The following is a 25,566-nucleotide window of genomic DNA, read 5'->3' on the forward strand; positions in this document are numbered from 1 at the left end:
CTTGTTTGCATGTGTACGTGGGGCCGGCGCTGTTTAGTTAAACAATCACCACAACAAACAACCTTGAGGGGCGATTGAGAGTGTACAAATTGTACACTGTCAGAGTTACAGACCTGCAAGGGTCCATTTGTACAGTCTCAGAGTTACAGACCTGCAATGGTCCATTTGTACACTCTCAGAGTTACAGACCTGCAATGGTCCATTTGTACACTCTCAGAGTTACAGACCTGCAATGGTCCATTTGTACACTCTCAGAGTTACAGACCCGCAAGGGTCCATTCGGTTCCATTTGTACACTGAGTTACAGACCCGCAAGGGTCCATTCGGTCCCAATTGTACACTCTGAGTTACAGACCCGCAAGGGTCCAATTGGTTCCATGTTTACTGTACACTCTCAGTGCATGTTACAGACGTGCAAGCGTCCAATTCACAATTGGTCAGCCTTCTGATTGGTCCCTGACTGACTAACCAGCAGGCTCTTTCTGCCCTGGTTCCACCTTGTTTATGTTGAATTAGCTAAAACATATTTTTTTGGAAAAAACTAAAACATGATATGCAACCGTCACCATGCTGCACCTGTGATGTTCATTTTTACTGACACAAAGTTTAAATTAAGAACACACACACACACACACACACACACACACATACACAATACACAATACACTCACCGCGGTTCCCTGATGACCGGCGGGACCAGGCATGCCAGCCTTCCCTGGGCCGCCCTGCAGAGAGAAGAGAAGAAACACATTCCTCATTTAGACAGGATGAAAGCAACTCATCATTGTTAGCATCACTGTCATCAAATTTGCCCCAAAAGAAAACACTCGCCTTGATCCCCGGGACGCCAGGAGTGCCATCTTTTCCATCAATACCAGGTAGGCCCTGAAAAAATAAAAAAGATAAAGAAAAGAAAACAGGCAGATGGATGCAATGTGCAATTGCCAAACCTTTGCCGAGCATGTCGTTGCCATGAGTCAGAAACATTGTTTCAATTTTGTATGTGTGTGTGTGTGTGTGTGTGTGTGAGTGTGTGTGTGTGTGTGTGTGTGTGTGTGTGTGTGTGTGTTTGGCGTTCACTTACATTCTCTCCCTTCTTGCCAACAGCACCCTGAGGGCCCTGGATGCCTCTGTTGCCCTACGGAAACGCACACAACTCATCACCGTTATGACCGTCATGAGTACGCTCATCATCATCACCCTAATCATCATCATCATCATCGTTCAAGTGCCCAGACAAGATATTGTTAGGACTTATTGCTGCCTCGCCCACTCCTTACAGAATAACCTTGAAGAATAGTACTTGTTCTTGTACTTACAAGGTCTCCCTTATCTCCTGCATCTCCTGGTGGTCCCTTAGGACCCTCCTCGCCCTGTAGACAAGAGAGAGACAATTATAGCAGCCATTGTGCATGCGTGCGCATGTGCGTGTATGTATGTGTGTGTGTGTGTGTGTGTGTGTGTGTGTGTGTGTGTGTGTGTGTGTGTGTGTCAGTACTTACTGGTGGCCCAGGAATGCCAACAGGTCCTCCGATGCCCTTGTAACCACGGGGCCCCTAAGGGGAAACAACAACAACAACAAAAGTCTTATCAATCACTTGGGATCTAAGGAGGATGCTAACTCACGGTGGGGCCACAATTCACTGTGATAAAGAGGTAATTAGCGCTTAACTCACTTTGCTAATGGGAGGTACACAAAGAGCCAGCTACTCCTCTTGCGTTGGCTCTGAGCCGGGGCGCTAACTTGGCTAACGTGGCTAATGTTAACAGTAAGACGGATGGCTACCGCGGATCATTAACTACAGATGGAGGCAACGTGCACCCAGGCAACCCTGACTCATTAGGGTGGGGGAGAGATTTGTGTTAGCATCATTTCCATATGTCCCCATTGCTGGTAATGGATAATGTTTGTATAGAGGCGCCAGGCCTAGCTCAGCCTTTCTTGGCATTGGCCTAGGAGGGAGGAGAGTACGGCTGTTCTTCATGTCCAAAAGAGGAATGGCGTGAGCGTTTGGAAGGTGTGCTATGGATGGAGAAAATGTGACAGAAAGTAACAAACAGACTGATGCATGGCACTCACCGCCTCCCCCTTGGGTCCCATCATTCCCGGGTAGCCTCTCAAGCCCATTGGACCCTGAGATGGAAGTAAAAAATTAAAAAAACAGAAGGATGAGAAAACAAAATCACATATACTGCAGCTTCGGCAGCCTGGGGCAACGAGGGATTGACACGTCAATTCTGTCAGTAAAAGCTGTTTAGTATAGGAACACAACACAACATCGGCTTTAGGTTTTTCTACTAGGTTCTACTCAATCTACTGTGTGCAAAACAATAAATCATCATCAGCGTACCGGAGGTCCTGGGATGCCCTGCTCCCCGGAGATGCCCAGTTCTCCCTTGGTGCCCTGGGGGAAGGAGAGAGAGACAACAGCAGGTTGATCAGTCATTCTCATTGTGCACCCGTTGTGCTGTAGAGCAGGTGCAGCCTAGCGGAGCTACAGAACATTCAGCACAGCAATGTATATAGGAGGCTTTTTATATGCCTTGTTGCACAGCAACAAGGCATATAAAACATAATTCAGTGCAGGTTCTGTCTATTATCTGCATGACCATGCCATAATGGAGATGTAGCATACGTGTTCTTGGAGTTAATACACTCATGACTCACACATAAAAAGAGGTAGCGGGTAGTATGTCAATCAAATGAATGGGCTATAATTATCTGCGTTTTTGAGCGGCTCCTGTATGCACAGCTTTGTGTGTATGTGTGTCTGTATGAGCAGGGAATGTGCTCAGCTGATTGGCTGAGCACGGAATGTGATGTACGATGATGTATGATGCTAAGAGCGCCGGCACGCTCACTTCATGCAAGTGTGAAGTTGTATTTATTTGAACAGAACAGCTTGCGAGAAGACGGACACCTCAAAACAACCAGCCAAAGGCTGAGACGAGGGGAAAGAGAGAGAGAGAGAGAGAGAGAGAGAGAGAGACACTAGCCTGGAGCAGAGATTAACTCTTAGACTGCCACCATTTATTGAGAAATTAGGACCTAATTCACGCCAGCATTTTTTTAATTTGAGCTTTTATTTTGAAAAGCCACATTTTGCCTCAACCGGAAGTTGTCTTATTCCTGCCAGCTTTATGTTGCCATGACAACCTTTGTTTACATGATCGCGTCATTGCCCGTACACTTTAGCCCTCCACAACGTCGGCTCGTGCCGTCAAAGAAACGCTGTTTTGACCAAAAATGCCATCTGGGACAAGGAATAGGAGATACAGGCGATTGAAAGAAACGGATAATGGATTCTTATGGCGACGACGATCTAAGATGAACGTTCCAATGCTGTGCTAACAACACAGCTAGCTAACCGGCTAACGTAAGTAGCATTATGGCTCGATCGATCAAATGCACTATAAAACAACAATTGCCGAAGGGCTACGGCAATGGCGGCAAGTGTTAATATCAAAATTAGGCTTCAATTGCCGAAGACTTTCGGCAATCGCGGCAAGGGGGTTAATTTAATTTGGTGCGTTTTCAGTGTTTATGGTTGTCCATGTAACCGGCTCTTGGCGCATCAGAGATCAGAGGCCATGAAGTCCATGCTTAAGGAAGTGCTCTCTCTCTCTCTCTCGGAGGCCACGGTGTGCTCATTAGCCGCCCGCAGTACAGTACAGTAAGGTGAGAGGCCATCAGCTCGCTCACTCTCTCATCTAGCCCTTCGTGTACCTGACACCTCACTGCTGCTTTGATCTGGCTCCCTGCGCGCTGTTTGTAGGTCAGGGCCGGGCCTGACTAATCAGAGCCAGATTAGTGCCAGTCATGTGCCTCGGGATGGCGTTTTGTTCATTAGCGCTAATCCCTGTGAGTGTGTGTGTGTGTGTGTGTGTGTGTGTGTGTGTGTGTGTGTGTGTGTGTATGCGTGCGTGCATGCGTGGGTGTGTTTGTTATGTGGAAATGTGTGCGCATGTAAATGGTAAATGCCGCATTAATCTTACACAAATCTTTATCTAAGGCACTTTACGATTGTGCATTACATTTACCCAGAGCCATTTAACGAGAGTTGCGCAAGGTGAACCTCTGTTGATTTCATCGGGTCAGATCTTATATAGAAATCCTGAACGGGAAATTTGGGGAATGCACTAGAGTCTATGAGCGCTTGTCACTATGTCCGGTTACATAAACCACGTGACAGGCGCCGTTTCTGACCTCTCACTGACACAACTCTCCAATAGAAGGCTCATTGACCCATTCACACACACACACACACACACATTCATACACCAATGGCGAAGGAAACCATGCAAGGCACCAACGTGCTTAGTAATTAGGGGTTCTTTCTGTGTCTTGCTCAAGGACACTTCGACACCAACTCTGGGGGAGCCCGGGATCGAACTGGAAACCCAAGCGAACACTCATACTGATGATAACTGTACTCTTTATCAAATATCTTTGGTGAAAATAGCCGATTTACATAATCACGACATGTTGCAATATGCTGTACACTGGAGCAATTCTTGCAGAACATTCACCTATTATGACATGGCCCGAATAGGGACGCTATAGTATTGATGTGGTTAAAGGAGAAGACTGTAAAGAAGAATAAATGGTGAGATTGTTCCCCTCACCGTGGATCCGATGCTACCAGAGTCTCCCAGAATGCCAGCACGTCCCTTGTGCCCCTGGAAGGAGAAAATAACCACCACCGAGACAATAAAGCTTCGTCATAACAATAAACAATAATTCAACCATAAATTGTTGACTCGTTCATTTGCCGGAGAAACGGACTCCATGGCGACAGGAGACTGCTCACCTTGACTCCCTGTATTCCCTGAGGGCCCTTGGATCCCGCTGGACAGTTTAATGGACACTGTGTGGGGGGTTAGGGAGGGAGGGTTACATGCATGTCACATGAGGAAACGATAAACATGATTGTGTAGAAGTGTCCATGATGCCAGATTAGACGGACAAGGAGAGAGAGAGGATGCTCATTTGGGTTACCTGGAAGTCCGCACTGCCCTCTTCACCAACCAGGAACTTGCCAGGGGGACCCTATAGAATTACACAGACACAAAGAGACAGGGGTGGGTATATGGAGACAGACCATACAGGCAGAGAGACAGACATGAACAGTAGATTCACTATGAACATGTAGGCCTACATGTACACCGACCGACAGACAGACAGACAGACAGACAGACAGACAGACAGACAGACAGACAGACAGACAGACAGACAGGGTACACGGAATCACATTGTCAGAGTAAGTAAACACATAGGCTGTTTTCTGCTTAGCTGAGCCAGCATTCTCTATCTCTCTCTCTCTCTCTCTCCCTCTCTCTCATACACAGAGGCAAACCCTTTAATCTCTCCCTCCATCCCCCCCGCTATCTCCTCTGTTTATAGATTGAGTTAGAAAGTAAAGTATGTGTATGCAAGCTGATGTATCCCAGCCACAGTCAGTTGAGACAGCCCAGTGATCTAATGGGACTTTATTTACCCAAGGACAGCACTAAAGCTAAACAAATACACTCCCCTGGGCAGGGAGCATCACTCTCAATGAAGACGACCCCCCCCCCCCCCACACACACACACACACCCACACCCACACCCACACCCACACCCACACACACCACACACACACACACACACACACACACACACACACACACACACACACACACACACACACACACACACACACACGTTCCTGGATGCAGAGATGCACACAGGAGAGTACACAACATACACCGTTGAAAATACATTTAGATGGTGTAAGCCTGGAGAGTGATGCGGCGGTATTCCGCCATCACTCCGTTCCCTGTGGCTGTAGTATGAGGAAGAGGGAGCGCTTCCCTTTTCCTCTGCTATCCTGCACTGTTATAATTGATTGTATCCAGGTACGTGCACACACATACCTGGAGGCAGAATTCAGGAAAATTGCCTTTTTGTCCGAACTCTCCTGAACTTGAACGCAGCATGTTACGTTGACGGGATTTGTCCTCTGTGTAGAAATCCATGTCATTGCCGCATCTCCACTATAGCTAAAGAGTGCGCAGTTGTACCCCGAAAATAGCTGATCTACAAGCTCACTAGCTTGGCCCAGCCAGAGTGATTTCTGGTATAGAGGGGCGGGCACCGTATATTTTGTGATGAAAGAAGATTGGCTGGGCGATATGATCAATATCATACAGTATATTACAATATTCTTTGTGATACAGTACATGTTGTGATGATAATTTCTTGATAATCTTTCAAAATCGTAAGTATGAAATAAGGCCTAAGTGATAGAAAACAGAAAAGGACTGCCACGTCCTACTAGGTGTACTGTGATGGGAGATTCCATCCTCAGGCTTACATGAACATTTCCAAGGTGACCGTGATGTGTAAAGGAGGAAGACACTGGTTCTGTAGCACTTTATTTAGGTTACAGCGTTTAGATCCGTGTGGGTCTTCGTCAGGTGTGCTTCGCTTGGACTCTAGACCTAGAGGTGTGCGCAGTTGAGTTACATGGCTTCGTTTCAGCCTGACACTTCGTTAGCACCCTCTGGTGGGCACTAGGGAGTAGGGACATCTGGCCACGTTTTGGACAAACAAATGCTATTTTCCCCCAATTTTCTTTTGAAAAATAAAATATTGGAATTAAAGTCTTAAGTAATGTAAAGTATACATGATGTAAACATGCACGGTACATCATTATCAGACTTAATTTTATCCTTAAAATTCGTGTTTATGTCCCAAAATGACAAATATACAGTTTTGTAGCAATATGTATAGCAATTGTAGCAATATTTGACCTGAATTGCTGATCGTTTAGGCATGTTGTAATCGTGTATGCTTTACATTTTCCAAATTGACCATCAAATTGTGTGAAAACATACAGTTTGCATACAGTACAGACTAGTTTTGCACTCAAGCTTCGTGCACCTCAAATAATTAGGTTGATACTGTAGGTTTAAGTGGGCAAACTGGGCATATTCTATTTCTATGCATCTATCTGTATATATATATATACGGTAATATGTGAAGCATGGCAAGTTGAATATAATATACTATATTTGACCAGGGGAAAGAAAACAGATCTTCCATAAAATGCATGCTTTTTCATCCAACACCGTGTAGTCTTGGGTTGACACTTACTGGCTTGCCAGGGGGTCCAGAAGGTCCTGCAGGTCCAGCTGACCCCATATCACCCTGGAAGAAGCAAGGACAGGACAAATGTAAGAAAGTAATGGTTTCTGATTAATTATTACGTATTCATAAATATGATTACTTATGATATTATTACATATTACTATAAACTATAAAATATCACTATAGGCCCAAATATAAACTATTGCTGTGCAGACAAGTCAAACAATATGTTGCAGTATACCTTGAGTCCTGTTGCTCCAATCTCACCAGGTAGGCCGATCGGACCAGGAGCACCCTAAAAACAGAGAGAGAGAGAGAGAGAGAGAGAGAGAGAGGTGTTTCCATACCGCATCCTTAATCCCTATCCTCGTCCATATTCTATCAAGCTAGTCTAATATCTCAAAGGAAAGTTATCAAATGATAAAATAACTATAGCATACAAACCACTTACAGCCAGTCCAGGAAGCCCAGGACCCTGTGTGTAGAGAGCAGAAGGTCAGAGGGGTTACATTGCGTTATTCCTCATCTATTGAAACTTATTCCTCTCTTGATCAAAATATGCTGCCCTAGCTGCCCTCATCTCTGTAAACAGAAATAAAATATTCCTGTGATCCTCTATGATCACAGGAATCACATCATGATAATAATCACAAGGGATCATCTAATCATTTTGACCGTGCATTTCTTATTACTGTTTGCAAATTGAAACGTGTTGTGCTTTGGTTGCATTTCTACGGCGAGTCTCTCTGGATTAATTTAGCGTGTCAGATAAGGACCTAAACTGTAATCTAATAATAATAGTAATAATAGTAATTGTAATTTTTTGTAAACACAATATCATGGCTTATGGCCAACTGGTTGAATTTTCGGTCTTTTGGTAGATTAGGCTACATTGTGGCTTTCAGCTCAGGACAACACCAGTACAATCACAGACAGACAGACAGACAGAAAGATTATAGACGCTACAAATTTGGTAAAATGTGCAAAATGTGAATACCGTAGGCTTATAACCCACATAATGTATACTTAACATTAACAATGACAAAACTAAATCCCAGATTGGGCTGCCTAACGTATGGGGAAAATGTAGTAGCACGGAGGAACTTCAGTATAATATGTGTGCACTGTGCACTGTGTCGGCACCGGGAGACCCAAGACAAACATGTCTATGCAAGTCAAACACAGACACAGAACAAGTCATCGTGTGCTGTTTGAACTGCTTTGAATTTATATTCCACAAAAGTAATTAAGTCAGTAAAGCCTCCTCGGAAGTCGCCGTAGCACGACACAAGACGAGAGCCCCTCTCCCCTGTTTCTGTGCTGTGACTGTGAGGCAGCTTGATGAATAAGTACACCCAGCAGACGGACCGGACCGCCTGCTAAAAGGCTTTAACTAATAGTGTTTCACTCAACCGTGTCATTGGGTGGCTTCAATCATAATGGCTGAGCGCTTTGGTCCATGTCCCATAAGTGAACACGCAGCACCACCTAGTGCTCATGGTGGAGAACTGCAGCTGACCAGTGGCGATATAGGGGCATCATTGTTGACACCAGTGTCATTCTCTCTGCATCACAAAGCACAAATATATAACGGCCCCATTTGAAGCTGTGCAATTATAACAAAATAAAGCTATATTTCAAAGAAGCAGATGACAACTGCTATTGTTCTTGCTTTTAGGGACGAAGAGACAATGGCTCAAATTAAAACGTATGCCAGACTCAAACCAATAGAGGGCACAGCTGGTCATCCATTCAAGCATGGAGAATTGGAACTCTGGGAAGGAGTTTAGTTCAGAGAACAGCTGTCCTTGCAGCAGATTTGTTAGGGAACCAGGCTATGCTTATGACAATGAAAGATTAGATTGGCTAAGACTAATTCATCTGCTCTGGATGGTACCATTTGCATCTGTTTTGGGCCATATCGTTCCATATTCTGTGCTCCAGGTGTCGACACGGCTCAATACTAATCGGGACAAGAACATGAACTGAACTGAACACATTTCTCCAGAATCATAGGGCATAAAAATCTGCCATTATCTTTTTCCCCCATAGACAAAAAACATTTCAACTTCTACTAATACAAATACAAATACAAATACAAATAATATTAACCCATTATGGGCTTGTAGTTGTAGTATGAGCTTGTAGTTCTGCTATTTTTGAAAAATCGTGAAAATATTTATTTCAGAAAACTGGAGGATTTAGAAGATTTTTTTTAAATGTTGAGGTCAGGCCTAAATGGATGAGATATTCAAAGTACGTTTTGACTGTCTACAACCCCTCTGATGAATCTTGTTTGACTGTCTACAACCCCTCTGATGAATCTTTGACTGTCTACAACCCCTCTGATGAATCTTGTTTGACTGTCTACAACCCCTCTGATGAATCTTGACTGTCTACAACCCCTCTGATGAATCTTGTATGCATCTGTGGTTGCTCTTCAGGTCAGGTTCATAGTCGATACCGTAAGATTGAAACAATATCATGTCAATGATGTTAGGTCTCATGATGGCTAAAACATCATGGTGCCTGGCTAGGAGCGTGTACATATACCGTAAATACAATACCATGTTCCATATTAAATCAGGTTTCATGTACTCACAGGAGGCCCAGGCTCTCCAGTTGGTCCAGGTCCGCCCTGTAAATGGAAACAAGAAATACTAGTAAAAGTCTGCAATTCAAAATTGACTTGAGTAAAAAAGTACAGTATATAGTTCATTAAGACTCTACAGCTCAGATTGACCATATTGATCATAGTATGTACAATCACATTATAATCACAGAATCGCCCATTACAGAACTAAATAAATGCCACAGGGAGGAGGCCGGGGAGGTGTAGGGAATTTGAACGCTGACATCTGAACCACCACTGTGTCAGCTAGAGTGAACCAGTGTAGTGACTGCTTAAAAGGACCACCTGATTGTACTGTGGGGGTGAGTGAGTTAGCTTGAAGCTAATGACAAACAGACAGACTGATTTGTGGGAGTAATTAATTATCAATTAACTAAGCAAATGAATGGGGGTTCCAGGGAGAAATAATTAGAAGTAGTAACCTTCTGACTTCCATGTCTCAATAAAATATCTCTTTGCTGGCTGTCTTAAAATGTACTTAAGCTAAAGCAAGTAACAAAAGTAGCAATATGCTTAATGTCCCATGCATTTCACACGTTTTCAACTGTACGAAATGTATAGAAATCCTTTGCAAATAGCAGATCCTACATGGGCGGATTGTACAGTATATATAGGGCTGAAGTGATTCATGTATGTTGAGAAAATAGAATAATCAAAATCTACAAAGTAACTAATAACTAAAGTTTTCTAATAATTGCAGCAGAGTAAAAGCAAAAATTTGCATCTGAGATGTAGTGGAGTAGAAGTAAAAATCAAAATTGTACTTAAGTACAGTATGTAAATGTACTTTACTTTTACACCACTGGAAACAGACAGCGCTAACTATGTAGAACACACCAGCAGAGCATTATCTTTCAAGGATGCTGGGCAAATTGCAGCTTTTGTTTATTTTGTGTGATTATGGGTTTAACCACTAAAACCCTACATGGTTTTCTGCACATGAAAATAGCCAAAATATCTACAAGCTTGTAGATCTGTTATTTTGTTCACCTATTCGAATGTTTGCCTATTTCTGTCTAATGCTTCCCTATAATGACCCAGATTCGGGACACAATTAGGGTTCATGTGATTAACAGGCCTGAGGTCTCTGCCCCAGGCCTGAGGCAAAGGTAAGAGTTAACTTCCAATTGACCAAATAATGTCGACAGACAGACAGACAGACACATGGTCATTATGAAGACACTTGCCTTAGGCCCCGCGCTCCCGACAGGACCACGGTCACCCTTTGCTCCAATCAAACCCTGAAGACATGGAGCCACGCAGGTGGGTGTGGACAGACAGAGACATACAGGAAACATGGGATAGTGTTAGAGAAACTATAAAATATGTCACAGAAGACAAAACAAGATATCAGCTGCAGCTACGGAAGACCTACAAGCTCTGTATGACCTGAATTCAGAGTACAATATGGCTAATAAGCCCCTAATTGAAGCGGACACATTTCTTGCAAGTAATTACGAGGGGAGAATAGAAATTCCAGGCCGGATTTGCACTTTAAATCCCTGAAGAATGTCTGTGTGTGCGTGTGGGCATGTGATCATGACACTTTGAGACTTAAACCCATTATGGTCAGCACTGAAGCAAGATGCTATATTAAAGTTGTAGAGAAAGTAATGTAGTGTGTTGTGTATCATTAAAGTAATGTAGTGTGTTGTGTATCATTAACTAACTGGGTGTCATTATGCTCTGCACGCACGCGTACACACACACACACACACGCGCGCGCACACACACACACACACACACACACACACACACACACACACACACACACACACACACACACACACACTCTCTCTCTCTCTCTCTGTAACCTTTCCTTGTGGCCAGCCTCTTGTCATATATGTCACACTTTCCTCTTGTAAATAATTTGTCTCTAGCCTTTCCGAAATGTCCCCAGCAATGTACAGTATAGGTTTGTCTCTGTCCAGCGAAGGCCCGGAGCTCTTGAAGGGGTATGTATACATTCCTGAGGTGTTTTGACATGTGCTACTGTATACGTGTTGCTGGAGGACCCAAATAAATGGCAGAGACGCCGGCATAGTGAACGTCTCAACTGTCACGTCTTCTACGCCTATCTGCAGAACCTTCCACAACTCTGCAAATTCTAATGGTACGAATGCATGAGTACACGCACGCACGCACGCACGCACGCACGCACGCACGGACGCACGCACGCACGCACGCACGCACGCGAGCTGTCGAGGGACATACATCAATGCCGTTCAATCCTGGAGTCCCGTCAGGACCTGCTTCCCCAGCATCTCCTTTGGCTCCCTGTATAGTCATAAAACACATGCTGTGGTCACGACACAACACAACCGACAGGCACAGGAAATGTATACGTATCTCTCATACAAATGTACGTTCTTGTCATACAGTAACCAAACAATACTTCATAAATGTACGTTCTCGTACAACCAAACAATACTTCCTAATTATACTCACATTCATCCACACGTAAGAGTTCCAGTGGTGGAAAGTAACTAAGCACATTTACTTAAGTAATGTGCTTAAGTACACCATTGAGGTATTTGTATACTTTACTTGAGCACTTCCGATTGTCAATACTTTTACTTCTAATCCGCTACAATAATTTGAAAACTTTAGTTACTTGTTACCTTGGAGATTTAAATTGACCATTTGAAAATAGCAGATCTACAAGCTCATGATGTGTCGCGACACATTGTGAGCTTGTAGATCGGCTATTTTCAAAAGATTTTGTACACATGTTGACGACGATACTTTTGTACTTTTACTTTCAATACGGGACTTCTACTTGTAACAGAGACTACAACTACATTGCTGTATTGATACCGTTACTAAAGTAAGACACGTTAGTACTTTTTCCACCACTGTAGAGTTCAGAAAGGACTTACGAGAGGACCGGGCGATCCGGGAGGTCCTTTCTCTCCCTGAGGAGACACGGGTACACAGATATCAACATCAGCTTGAGGCAGTTCATATTAATGAACTCACCTAATCAATGTCTTCTTTGTATGTATATGCATGTAGCATACCCACATATAAACAATGTTTGCTTTGGTTTTTCAACAATGTATGTTTTGGTTTTTCAACCCTTAAAGTCTTGTTTTGGTTTTTTTAAAGATATTTTTGGGGCTTTTCTGCCTTTGTTGATAGGATAAAAGTAGTCAGACAGGAAATGGGGAGAGAGGTGGGGGGGGGAGATATGCAGCAAAGGCCGTCGGGATCGGGAGTCAAACCCGCGGCACGCCGTCAGGCTGGCTTAGCAGCCTAGGTGCCCAGACGGTTGAGCTAAGCGTCTTGAACAAGTTTTACTTATTTTAAACTGGTGGTGGTGGTGTAGTGCGGAGAATGTTTCTGAAAATAAATCAATGGAATGCAATGTGCATCGTGGCGGCATGTGACGATCCTGTGAGGACAGTTAACTGTAATGTCAGTCATCTATGACATAGGGTCATAGGCTATCTACCAGTAAGATGAGTTAACTGTAATGTCAGTCATCAATGACATAGGGTCATAGGCTATCTACCAGTAAGATGAGTTAACTGTAATGTCAGTCATCTATGACATAGGGTCATAGGCTATCTACCAGTAAGATGAGTTAACTGTAATGTCAGTCATCTATGACATAGGGTCATAGGCTATCTACCAGTAAGATGAGTTAACTGTAATGTCAGTCATCTATGACATAGGGTCATAGGCTATCTACCAGTAAGATGAGTTAACTGTAATGTCAGTCATCTATGACATAGGGTCATAGGCTATCTACCAGTAAGATGAGTTAACTGTAATGTCAGTCATCTATGACATAGGGTCATAGGCTATCTACCAGTAAGATGAGTTAACTGTAATGTCAGTCATCTATGACATAGGGTCATAGGCTATCTACCAGTAAGATGAGTTAACTGTAATGTCAGTCATCTATGACATAGGGTCATAGGCTATCTACCAGTAAGATGAGTTAACTGTAATGTCAGTCATCTATGACATAGGGTCATAGGCTATCTACCAGTAAGATGAGTTAACTGTAATGTCAGTCATCTACTGTATGACATAGGGTCATAGGCTATCTACCAGTAAGATGAGTTAACTGTAATGTCAGTCATCTATGACATAGGGTCATAGGCTATCTACCAGTAAGATGCCCGGAGGGCGAGAAGCGACCTAAAGGGCGAGGTCGTGCTGGCGGCTCCATATATGCAGATCTACAGGTGATGATCCATCTTCTCTGTGACACGCGCCATATATGGAGAGTGTCTTGAGTGTATGGGGTCAGATCAAATGTCAGAACAGGTCAGCTCCATATATGGAGATCTAAGGGTTCGATGAGGTCAGATCAACATATGGAAATAATTCTGTACTGGCCATATATGGAGCGTGTCTTGAGTGTACAGGGTTTGATGAGCTCAGATCAACATATGGAATGAACTCTGTATTGGCCATATATGGAGCGTGTCATGAGGTGTGATGGACACAAGATAGTAAACTGCGACCTAGGCCTACGTTTGCAATACATATATGACTCCAAATTTGGGCTGCATTTCAGCTGATCAGAGACCCCCCTTTTTTGTCAAAACATACATTTGTGACTGGCCCTACTGCCAGTGTGCACAAGAAATATGCCACTGATGACAGACAGAACGACAGAACAGACATTAAGACAGACGGGCGCCAGGTTAAAAGTGGCCCATGAGCTAATGTGCCTACCCAGTGCCCACCACTACCGAGTCTAGGGGTTGGAAATGCAAATTGTCCGAAGTGAGGCAGACGTTTGGTACGGTGCCTGTCAGTTGAATGGGAAGAGTTGGATGGAGGCGCTATGTCCTCCCGGTGGGGGCTCCTTCCTCACTGGGGTACAAACAACACCAGTGGCAACACAGAAGTATGTGGAATTAATTGGCATAACGACTAAATTGGGAGGAAAAAAGGGGGGTAGAAAATAATTGGCTAAACTAAATATAGAAAGAAAAATCATGATGTTTTCACCACAACTTTGCAGGGCTGTAACCATTAATGGCTCCCCCATTCCTTGTAGAATTTCTACAAAAACAAACAAACAAACAAAAACACAGCCCATCCAGAGTTCTGACGTCTAGCCTGTTATGGCCAGACTAAAAGAGCATCGCAGTCCCGCCCCCTACCAGGGCCCAGGAAATGATTCTCTGTTCATTTTCCTCATAGACATTTCAGAAAGTATTTATTTAAAGACGTTTACGCTGCGGACAAAGCAAACTCTTGTCGTGACAAATCATGACAAACACAATTTTTTGTTTTTCTTCTATGTAATTATTTGTTAGGTCCAAAATATTGTGTGTGTTGTCATGATTTGTCACGACTCGAGTTGGCTTCGTACGACGCTTAAAAGGTCTTTAAATAAATACTTTTTGAAATGTCTATGGGAAAAATGCATTGTGATTCATTTCTTGGGCCTGGCGTCGTCATGAAAGGGGGAAGGATTGCGACGCTCTATACCACTGCATAGATATTAGTCTGGGTTTTTCCTGGCCTTTGATTACAGTTAAGCCTGGCTCTCTATGCTCTTGCCCTATTGCAGTGTAATGTTTTCCTTGTATTTATTTTTTTATTATGTTGCCTAAGCTTGTTCTGTTCTTATGCGTATAGCACTTTGGTTGATCTTGGACATTTTAAATGTACTCTACTTTACATTAGCACTCTCTTGAGTAGTTTCTTATGAACCTCTTTATTTTCAGCAACAAACACACAGCAGCGGTCTATCTATCTAGAGAAGACGCTGTTCCGAAGAGCTGACAGGCGTGTTTCGGCACCCCGGCCTTCCTCAGTGTTTCAAGGCCGACGTGCCGAAACTACTACTATGACTACTCAGAGAGTGCGGATATCAGGTCGGTATATTCCTTTCTCTATGTATCTTCAAGAATCTGCACCCACTTATTGAAAGGTTGGTGCATTCCAACTAAATATAAGAAATATTTTTCATGTCCACCTCTTTTCCCTCAAGGCCTATTCTTCGTTTCTTCTCTTCTTTTAAAGGGGGTCCTAGTAGTAGCCCTAGTAATCATTGCTATAGAGTTGTTGTTCACTAGTAAAGGGTCTCGGCCGTCTCTCCAGCTCTTAAGTAAACAGCAAGTGCATTTTCAGGCCGGGATACCAATTTCATACAGCCAGGAGGGGAAACCTATATACATGAAAAAAAATAAAAAGATGAGTAGATAAAATTACAATTGGAACACTATAAACAAATGGTTCTCTCTCCTCATTAGGAGAAATTGATGAGCCACCTGAAAATGTATTGTCTATGTGTATTAAATAGCTGGAGAAGCGAGGGGACCTCTGTTACTGAACTAACACTGATTGCAATGATTAGAATATATAGATGAAAGAAAAAAAAGCTTTTGTTTTAACTAAATTATATCAGTAGATGCGATCACTGAGTATGATGGTGAGTGACACCAGATACCAAATAATATGAATACAATCGTGCACACACAAAATAAACATCAGGAGACTTAAACACTGGCAAAAAAAGTAAATCCCAGCAGCATAAAAAAGATAGGGTGTTATTCAGCCTACACACGTGATTCCATTTCAAGTCAACAACCCCCAAACCACATGCCCCACCCATCTGTATAAGGCCGAGAATGCTATGCTATGCTATGCTTTAAGAGTATTATGCTGGGTTCTAGACATATGCTGAGATCTAATCCTGAACTGAGTCTTGTTTTACAAGGTAGGCCTATACTGTTATTGAACAGGTTAAAGAGGCCAAGTTGTTGGCCGTGATTATTGATGAAACACTTCCGTGGTCGATGCAAATTAGTAAAATGGTATCTAAAATGAGTAGAAACATTTCAATGATAAGAAGAGGAGCACATCTGTTGACTAGTTCAACTGTTAAACTTGCATTACAATTGCTAGTTTTGTCTAGTCTTGATTACTGCCCAACAATTTGGTTTAGTGGTTTACTCAGAACAGGGCAGCACGCCTCTTTCTACACTGCTCTGGGAAGACTAGTGTTGAGTGTATGCATGCTGCACTGTCCTGGATGAGAGTGGATCAAAAGTTGGCTTGTAGCCTTGTGACATTTCTGTTTAATATCATTGTGGTAAACCTTCACCATTGTTACTAATACTAGACATGGCTATGCCACCACCAGACAGGCTATTGGTCGTCACCTTTAATACCTAGAACAAATGCACTTAAGAGAACGGTAATGTATAGAGCAGGAACACATTGGAATGAGCTCCCGCCACATATAATAAACAATAATCAAGCTTTGAAAATAAATTGAAGGCAGCAGTGATTTGGAAAGAAATCATGTTTAGATAGCTTGTTGAGTGTTAATTTGATTAGTAATAGGATATACAATGTTTAGTTTATAATTTGTTGTAATGTAATATATTTTCTAGAAGGCATGAAGACTCTTGTTTTGTTTTGAACTATGTAATGGCAGAATTCCATTGTATTATGTTTTAATTTGATTGTATGAGTGTTTAGTCCTCACTGTAATGAGGACTAATGGTGGATCCGTAATAAACAATAAACAATAAACCAAGTGGGTAACGGATGAAGAATATCTGAGTGGAGTGGGTCAGTATACATTATAATTAGAAATGTAATGTATCGGTATCGGCCCTAATTTGTCATATCGGTATCGTCAACTATGCCAGTCTAACCACCGATCCGACACAGGGATAAGGTGTTGACATTATGGTCAAGTAATAACCTAGTAGGGGCAAGTAAATAAAATGTTGCTTTGGAGTTGCCCAAACTGCAAGAGCACATTTGAGTGAGGAGTCTGCTATAAACACAACACCAGATATATAGCTAGATAGCTATAAACACAACACGAGATCACAACACTGGTATCGGGATGGTATTGGGATCGGATCTGAAACGAAAAAAGTGTATCGGGACATCCCTAATTATAATGTAAATTAATGTATACAGACCCACTCCAGTCATAGACACAAAGTGACCAGTGGCGGCATTTATCCTGATATAATTATGGTCCTATCTAGGACACGCCTTTATCCCTAAACCCCCCCCCCCCCCCCCCCCCGGGGACCCCCACACAGAGTTGCACCACTCACTTCACACGGGTGTGATTTTTTTCTATTGGTTGACTGACACTATCTTTAGATTTTAGATTTAGCAGTGAGCCCAGTGTCTCTGATCATCGACACTGGGCTCACTTCCTTCCTGGACTATAATTCCCATAATGCTTTGGTGCACTGTTCGTCCTTGTGGATAGGGGGAGGGGCTGTCTTACTGGGACAACATGTAGTCCAGGAAGTAAGTGAGCCCAGTGTCGATGACATCAGACACTGTGCTCACTGCTAAAATCAAATATCTAAAACCACATATTACACACATAAAGACCCCCAGGAAAGTGTTCTAAATCTTCTAAACGTCATTAACATATATATTTTTGTGTCCCTTTAAGTTAAAGCAGCAGATTTCACCATAAGCAGTTTGTTTCCTCCACTGGCCCAGCTAGCAGCATACTGCTCTATTCCCAGTATGTTTATAAAACCTGCCTCTGGTTAACCTCAGAATATGGTGAATGTATCACATTACTGCGACATTAGCCCCCATGCAGCCCTCCCTCTCAGGAAGGAGCAGAATTAAAGCCCTTTCCTCAAAGCCCCTCTCTATAGCTGTTAACAGTGCTCCTTTGTGCACGCATGTTGTCATGCACGGTGCCCTCTGGTGGCAAGACTGCGGTACTGCAGAGCACCTCTTGCTTTGCTATTTCTGCCATACAATGATGGTCTTTGTAACAACCTGTTGGGAGTCTGGTGGAGGGAGTGTGGAGTGTGTGTGTGTGTGTGTGTGTGTGTGTGTGTACTCACATCAATGCCGTCGGACCCGGGGGTACCTGAAGGGCCTGAAGGACCAGCCTGGCCCTGTGGTCCAGCTGGACCTCTCTGAAAGAAAGTAAAATAATAAAATAATAATATTAATGTAAAGGATGAAATAAATCACATATCGTTGCTGTCGGGTATCTGCAAGCTGCACACATTTCAGCTTGTACTGTTAATGCTTTTGAATGCAAATCCTGTTTTCAGTTTTGGACAGTGGACATGGATTGGTTTCCTTCCAAAAGAGACAAAATAACTTTTGAATAGGCTGGGGGGTAAGCTAATAAACATTTATTCCCACAGAAACATGAGGGGGATATCTGGATATCAATAGACATAGAAAGCAATAATGTTAGTAAGTCAGATGATAAAAAGCTAAAATTAATTAATTAATTTCTCACCCCCCCCCCCCCCCCCTCTCGACGGTGTGAGAGTTCAGGTTTTGTTATAAAATGTCCTTGAGTGTCCATGAAAGCATATTGCAAGAACTGAAAATGGAACTTCCAGTTCCATTTCCAGACTAATGCAACAAAGCAGGTATTGGAGGATTGACTGTGTGGGGGGAGGGGGGTTGGGGGGTGTCATGGGACTGACAGTGTTTACCCATCCTGCCCCACTTCCTCCATGGGCCTTTCAACCCCCCCTCTATGGAATATGACCTGTGTCAGTGGATCCGTCCATTGCTCCGGCCTGAATAAAGAATCCTCAATCTGCTATTCAATTAGGCCAAAAAAAGGAAAAAGAGAAAAGTAAAATGTAATCCTCGACAGGGCAGAAATTGGTGGATTCCACTGGGTAGCAGTTAGGTGTGATGCTTGACTCTCCAGGGCACACATTCTTTGTGTGCTTCTCTTTGAATAAGGCCTTTCACAGTCAGGAGAAAAGTTTGTTTATGTGTGTGTGTGTGTGTGTGTGTGTGTGTGTGTGTGTGTGTGTGTGTGTGTGCGCGCGCACGACCTACACATGCACGTGCTTACACGTGCACGTGTGTTGGCTGGCTCATATCCAACTCTGTCATGGCCGATGATTTAATCCAAGAAAAAAGGAAGAAAAAAAACATCCTTAACTTTCATTGAGTCTTCAAGGCACAAAGTTAATCCAGGAAAGAACATGGGATCCTCAGTCAAACTTCACACGACATCGATCAAGATACTCCTCACACGATACAAAGTCTGTCCTCCGGCGACACAGTTTTGTTGCATTCTCAAGCCAGAACAACAAAATAAATCATACTCTCTCTAGACATGCACACAATCAAGCTAAGCTAATTCAACCTGCAGCAGTCAACACCTGAATCAAACAACAGGACCGCTCTCTCACCAGAAAACTCCCACTAAACACAACATCCATCCAGTAATCTGCGGACCCATTCCAGGGGCCTCGACCACAACCATCGAACCCCCCCAGAAAATCAGCAAGCTATAAGCCCCGACTAGACCTCCATCTATACCCCCAACCTGTAGCCTTTTCTCCACTCACTCACCACTTGGGCCAAGGCCAGGCAGAGGGTCTGCAGAATCACCCAGCTCTTCAACAAGGCAGAGAGCGCAGCCATGGTTCCCCTTCTTCTCTCCTTCTATACTCTCCTCGGTGCACAAAAATCCTCTCTTCTTCACCTCCTTCTCGCACCCCGTTCCTCTGCTTGCTCCTACTCCCTGGCCGGTGAGGAGCGGGACTGTGGGCTGAAGCTGTCCCGAAAGGAGGGTGTGTGGGGGATGGATGGATGGATGGGGGGCTCTGTGTGCACTGACCAAGAGGAATCCACTCAGGGGGCAGAGAGAGAGGGGAGGGTGGAGGGGAGGGCGGTGAAACCAGAGAGCAGTGGATAAAGTATACTAAATTTAACTCAAATGGTTTACTTAAGTAAAAGTAACAATACTGCAATGCAGAAATACTACAAGTTAAAGTCTGCATTTCAAAATTGACGTTGTACTTTAAAAGTACAAAAGTATTGGCATAACAATGGACTTAATGTACCAAGAGTAGAAAGTACTCGTTATGCAGAATGCCTTGTTTCAAGTTTTCAAAATGTATACAAATCCTTTGAAAATAGCAGGATCGCCTATTTTCAAATGGCCGGAATGTGTATAGGGCAGAAGAGGTTACTGTATGTTTTGTCATAATAATCAAAAATCTACAAGGTAACTAAAGTTTTCAAATAAATGTTAGTGGAGTAAAAGTATAATATTTGCCTCTGAGATGCAGTGGCGTAGACGTAAAAGTATTGGAAATTGGAATATTGAAAAATACTCAAGTAATAGTACAAATTCCTCAAAATTGTACTTAAGTACAGCACTTGAGTAAATGTACTTTCCATCACACACACACACACACACACACACACACACACACACACACACACACACACACACATGCCATGCAGCACATACACAAGCACGCACATACTGTATACACTTATGGTTTATTATTATGGCTTCCACAGATCTCCAAGTTTGTAGTTTGGCTATAGACACTCTCACTCTCTCTCTCTCATGCACGCACACACACACACACACACACACACACACACACACACACACACACACACACACACACACACACACACACACACACACACACAGCCTACGACACATGCAAGAAGCAGGATCGTGCAATCTGATTGGATGCACATAGCTACTGCCTTATGAATGGTCCAATTCAATGCAGATTTCCATGAGTCAGCTGCTATGCCTATAACTCCTCCTACCTGCCTATAACTCCTCCTACCTGCCGACAGAGTGAATGAAACAAGAGTGGAAAGCAAACTATCAGCAGTGCTGGAAAAAGTACTCAAATGTTTATCTTAAGTAAAAGTATCAATACTGCAGTGTAGATGTACTCCGTTACAAGTAGAATTAAGTCCTGTATTCAAAATGTGCTCAAGTAACAAAAGTATCAAAATGTACTTAATGTATCAAAAGTAAGAGTGCTCAAATTGCAGAATGTAATAGCCGATCTACAAGCTCACACATTGTGAGATGTAAAGTAGAAGTATTGGAAATTGGAAATACTCAAGTAAAGTAGGCCTACAAATATCTCATCATTGTACTTAAGTACAGTACTTGAGTAAAAGTAGCCTACTTAGTTACTTTCCACCACTGATTCTCAGGTCTCAAACTCGGGCCTAAATGCCTGAGTCCCCCCCCCCCCCCCCCTCTCTCCACATGTTGTTGACTATTGTATTTACTATCACTCCCAGGTTGATACTAGCATGGCGGTGCAAATGAAATGTTTTATGTACATTTCTGCCACATTTCTACAACGTTGACCGAGGAACTAATTAAGGAATGAGACAGCTTCTACTGGAAGGATGCATATAAAGTAGGCTAGAGGTAAATTGGGGGAGAAGTAAGGTCGACACTGTGGACAGTATCCATTTTTGAAAAGAAACAATGTGTATTTATTGCACCACTGTTGTTAACTGTCATTTTGCCCTTGTTTTGCTGCTAGAAAGCATCTAGCAAAAACAACAACAACAACTTGTCTTAGAGACCCATTTGAACCGTGACATTGCATTTTACCATGCACATGATGTGCGACTACTGACATCTGGTGGTTGTGTTGGTAATGGAAGTTCCGTTCCCACAGTAATAGAAAGAGACCTTTTCAGGGATGAATAAATAAAGCTTGTGGAAGAGTGAAAAATGACCCTATAGTGACCCCTATAGTACAGAACACATATTAAATCCAAACGAGCAATGATCATGCTGCCCACTAGATGGCAGCAAATGCACGTTGGCTAAATGTGTTCTGAGATTATCCTCTTTGCTGCTGCAGTGTTTGACTGTGCAACAAAATTCCACATTTTGTCCTCCTCTGGGAACATGCAGACATTACTGAGCAGACTGTGAGGGGAAAACATTTGCTTGAATAATGATTTATTGCATGCATTTATTGCACAGGGAATAAAACCCATATCGAGAAAAAGTTAAAAAGCAATTTCTTTCGGTTCAAATTCAGTACTATATGACCAAATGCATTCAATGCATTATAGTCTCCTAAACTGTCAAATGTTTACTTTCAAGACACTTCCATGTTTCAGTTTCAACAGGCTATAAACAGCTTCTTACTTTAATGCATTGTTCAAGACCTTGAACACTGTGCAGTCTAATCCGCAATCCGGTAATCTTGCAAAGCACTGATCAGTACCACATTTCTTGTGCACGCCAGCAGGCCAATGAAGCAAATCCTTGACTATTTTTCACTTAAAAATAATATTTTTCACCTAATAATTAATTCATAAACTCAGGCACCATATTTGACTGCCATTTCCACAGAGATCAACAGGAATGCCATGCGGTTATAAACCCACGCTGTCCTGGTTTTTTATTGTTTTATGTTTTGATTGTCTTTTATCTCTTCTGTGTTATGCTTTTGTAGAGCACTCGAAAAGCACTAGTACATTTGTTTTTAAATCCATGTCGTACACCTCATCTCCAGTAGATACAGAGGTGCTGGGTTGCGCCCCGAAAATAGCTGATCTACAAGCTCTCAACGTGTTGCAGCGCGGCGCGTTGTGAGCATGTAGATCTGCTATTTTCACTATTTTTGTCCAAAAGTGCCCTCTTACGAGATTTCAGCCCCTGCCTCTCTAACACTCTCTGCAGGTCCCTGCTCTCAGCGTGGCCTGAATGACATGATTTTCCAAATCAAAGTCAGCCTTGCTGTCCACTGGGCCACACACATTTGCTGCCAGAAAAAGAGAAAAAAAAGAAAGAACACTCATGCATGCAGTAGCCCATATGCACCAGAGCCTGATGATGTACCAACCTACATTTAGTTGCGCCCTGGTGAAAAATAGACGATCTACAAAGCTCACACAGCGTGAATTGCGATGCAATGCATTGCGTTTGTGAGCTTGGAGATCTGCAATTCACGGTGCCAAAGCTGCCAGGCAGTGAGCCACCTGCAGCACATTTTAATGAGACTTTCCTCAGCAGTGCTCTGTGATCAACCACACTGCACTCCTTTTCACATGATTGCTCCGGTCTAAACATCAAAACCACTGAAGCAAAGCATGATACATCTTTGCATGAGGACAAGGGGAGAGATACATGGGAATGGGAGACCGTCTTTGTCGGGTGGAAACCTCATATGTCCAAATGGTTACTTTTCCAAGATCCAAATTCCAAAACGGCAAAAGTAGGATCCCGTGGATCTGCAACTTTGGATGCTTTTGTGTGACACTGTATAGTGTGATCAAGTACAGGGCGTTAACCCATTTTGGGGCGGGAACCCCTTTGGCTAAATTATGTTATAATTTAGCTATTGAAAAATAGCAGATCAACAAGCTCATAGCGCGCCACCGAGTGGCGCGCTACAAGCTTGTAGGTCTGCTATTTTTTCAGGTCTAAATGGGTTAATTTACAAAACAACACAAAAAGTCATGAATACGGACATAGGAAGGTTTCTGCCCGACAGCAATACAATGTCTAAAAGCAAACATTCCTGCTTGTTGTGGATCCCCAGCGGTGAAGAGAGAAAAGGACATCACTTTGCTCGGCGGTGTTTCTCGTTACATACCGTTCCCCCGCTAGCTTTAACGTAGAAAACAGACGTGGAAAACAGCAAGCTCTCCAAACACATGCGCCGAAAATAGCCAATCTACGAGCTCACTATGCTGGCTTGCATATTTTCAGTACGACGCCGTCATACGTGCATAAATAAGCAATGCATACATCTCTCTCTCTCTCTCTCTTCCTATCTCTTGTCTTTCTGTCATACTCTGTCATCTCGCTCTTTTTCTCTCGATTTGTCTTATTTTTTGTCTCCCCTTGGTTTAGGTTCACAACACTGGGGAGAATAATGACCTAACCGTTTTTATTCATTTATCTTTTAAAGTGCGACATAATATTCTCAATCTGGTCCATGGGTGGATACATGATACAGCACAGTTTCTGATATGTACACTGGGGAGCTGCATGAATAAACATGGCCATGTGCTCACACAGTCCCTCGTAAAACAGCAGGCACGCTCACATACCCTCCTTCCAAACAAGCACCCACTTCTTTGCATAAGCTATGCACTGTGTGTATGTACCGAGGCAAAGGCGAACACACACAGTCATGCATGTATATACTCTCTCACACACACACACAATGTATGTGCCAACCTCGGCACGTCAATGAATTTAGCAAATGTTTGACTCAAATTCTTACATTCATTTGACATCTCCTAACCCCCCCCCCCAAACACACACACACACACACGCACCAGAGGAAAATAGCATCACAGCGGGGCTTAATTGAAATCTTATGAGTGACCAGGGAGACTTTTGGTTGTGTGCTGGACTGCTATCCTGCTCTCCGGTCCCCCCTTTTCCTGAGAAAGATCTGTTTCACACAGACAGGCTGTGTCCATTCCCTCCCTAATAACACGCCAGAGAGAACGAGAGAATGGAAGCAATCACAGCAATCTGACGGAGAGACACACACACACACTCACGCCTGCCACACAGCACACACATGTGCGCATGCACGCACACGCACACGCACACACACACACACACAGACACACACACACACACACACACACACACACACACACACACACACACACACACACACACACACACACACACACACACACACACACACACAGCTTGATCCTGACGGACAGGATAAATATTATTGCAGTGTGCAGGTGTGCAGAGTGTAACAGCGAGCGAGTTGATAAGAGAGCGCGGGTCATTAACGACCCAGCAGGGTTTTAATCCGCATCCCGCCGGCCCACCACTCTCCATCCAGCCGTGCACCAGGCTGGAGCGCAGCACAGGGGAGTGGGAGGCACTCCCTGACAGGCTGATGATCTACAGGCTGTGGATACTGGTCTGCGGAGCATGATACACGGTCATTAGGGCATTTCACAAGGCTAATTTCTCAGAGAGAAAATCACCGTGGGGCAGGCCGCGAGGTTAGAGCTTCAGATGTTAGGAAAATTGCGGTAGGGGGAATTCGGCCCCCCGATGAAGACATGT

At 43.4% G+C, this 25,566-nt stretch overlaps 1 protein-coding gene across 1 annotated transcript in view; it reads right to left on the minus strand.

The window, feature by feature from the left end:
* The window catches only part of col9a2 (procollagen, type IX, alpha 2), a 35,160-nt gene extending 14,841 nt beyond the window's left edge, over nt 1-20,319 (minus strand). The window contains exons 1-19 of the mRNA XM_080787744.1: nt 20,073-20,319; nt 18,581-18,655; nt 12,644-12,679; nt 11,979-12,041; nt 10,952-11,005; nt 9,735-9,770; nt 7,584-7,607; nt 7,374-7,427; nt 7,139-7,192; nt 5,000-5,050; nt 4,812-4,868; nt 4,627-4,680; nt 2,352-2,405; nt 2,081-2,134; nt 1,503-1,556; nt 1,320-1,373; nt 1,085-1,138; nt 832-885; nt 672-725 (exon numbers count right to left, since the gene is read on the minus strand). Of these exons, the coding sequence (XP_080643870.1) occupies nt 672-725; nt 832-885; nt 1,085-1,138; nt 1,320-1,373; nt 1,503-1,556; nt 2,081-2,134; nt 2,352-2,405; nt 4,627-4,680; nt 4,812-4,868; nt 5,000-5,050; nt 7,139-7,192; nt 7,374-7,427; nt 7,584-7,607; nt 9,735-9,770; nt 10,952-11,005; nt 11,979-12,041; nt 12,644-12,679; nt 18,581-18,655; nt 20,073-20,144 (1,008 nt within the window). The 5' untranslated portion in view covers nt 20,145-20,319. The remainder of the gene's footprint in view (nt 1-671; nt 726-831; nt 886-1,084; nt 1,139-1,319; nt 1,374-1,502; nt 1,557-2,080; nt 2,135-2,351; nt 2,406-4,626; nt 4,681-4,811; nt 4,869-4,999; nt 5,051-7,138; nt 7,193-7,373; nt 7,428-7,583; nt 7,608-9,734; nt 9,771-10,951; nt 11,006-11,978; nt 12,042-12,643; nt 12,680-18,580; nt 18,656-20,072) is intronic.
* Between the last annotated feature and the right edge of the window lie 5,247 nt (nt 20,320-25,566).

The sequence above is a fragment of the Protomyctophum bolini genome (genome assembly GCF_963924005.1).
Source record: "Protomyctophum bolini genome assembly, chromosome: 17".
In the NCBI taxonomy this organism is placed as follows: domain Eukaryota; kingdom Metazoa; phylum Chordata; class Actinopteri; order Myctophiformes; family Myctophidae; genus Protomyctophum; species Protomyctophum bolini.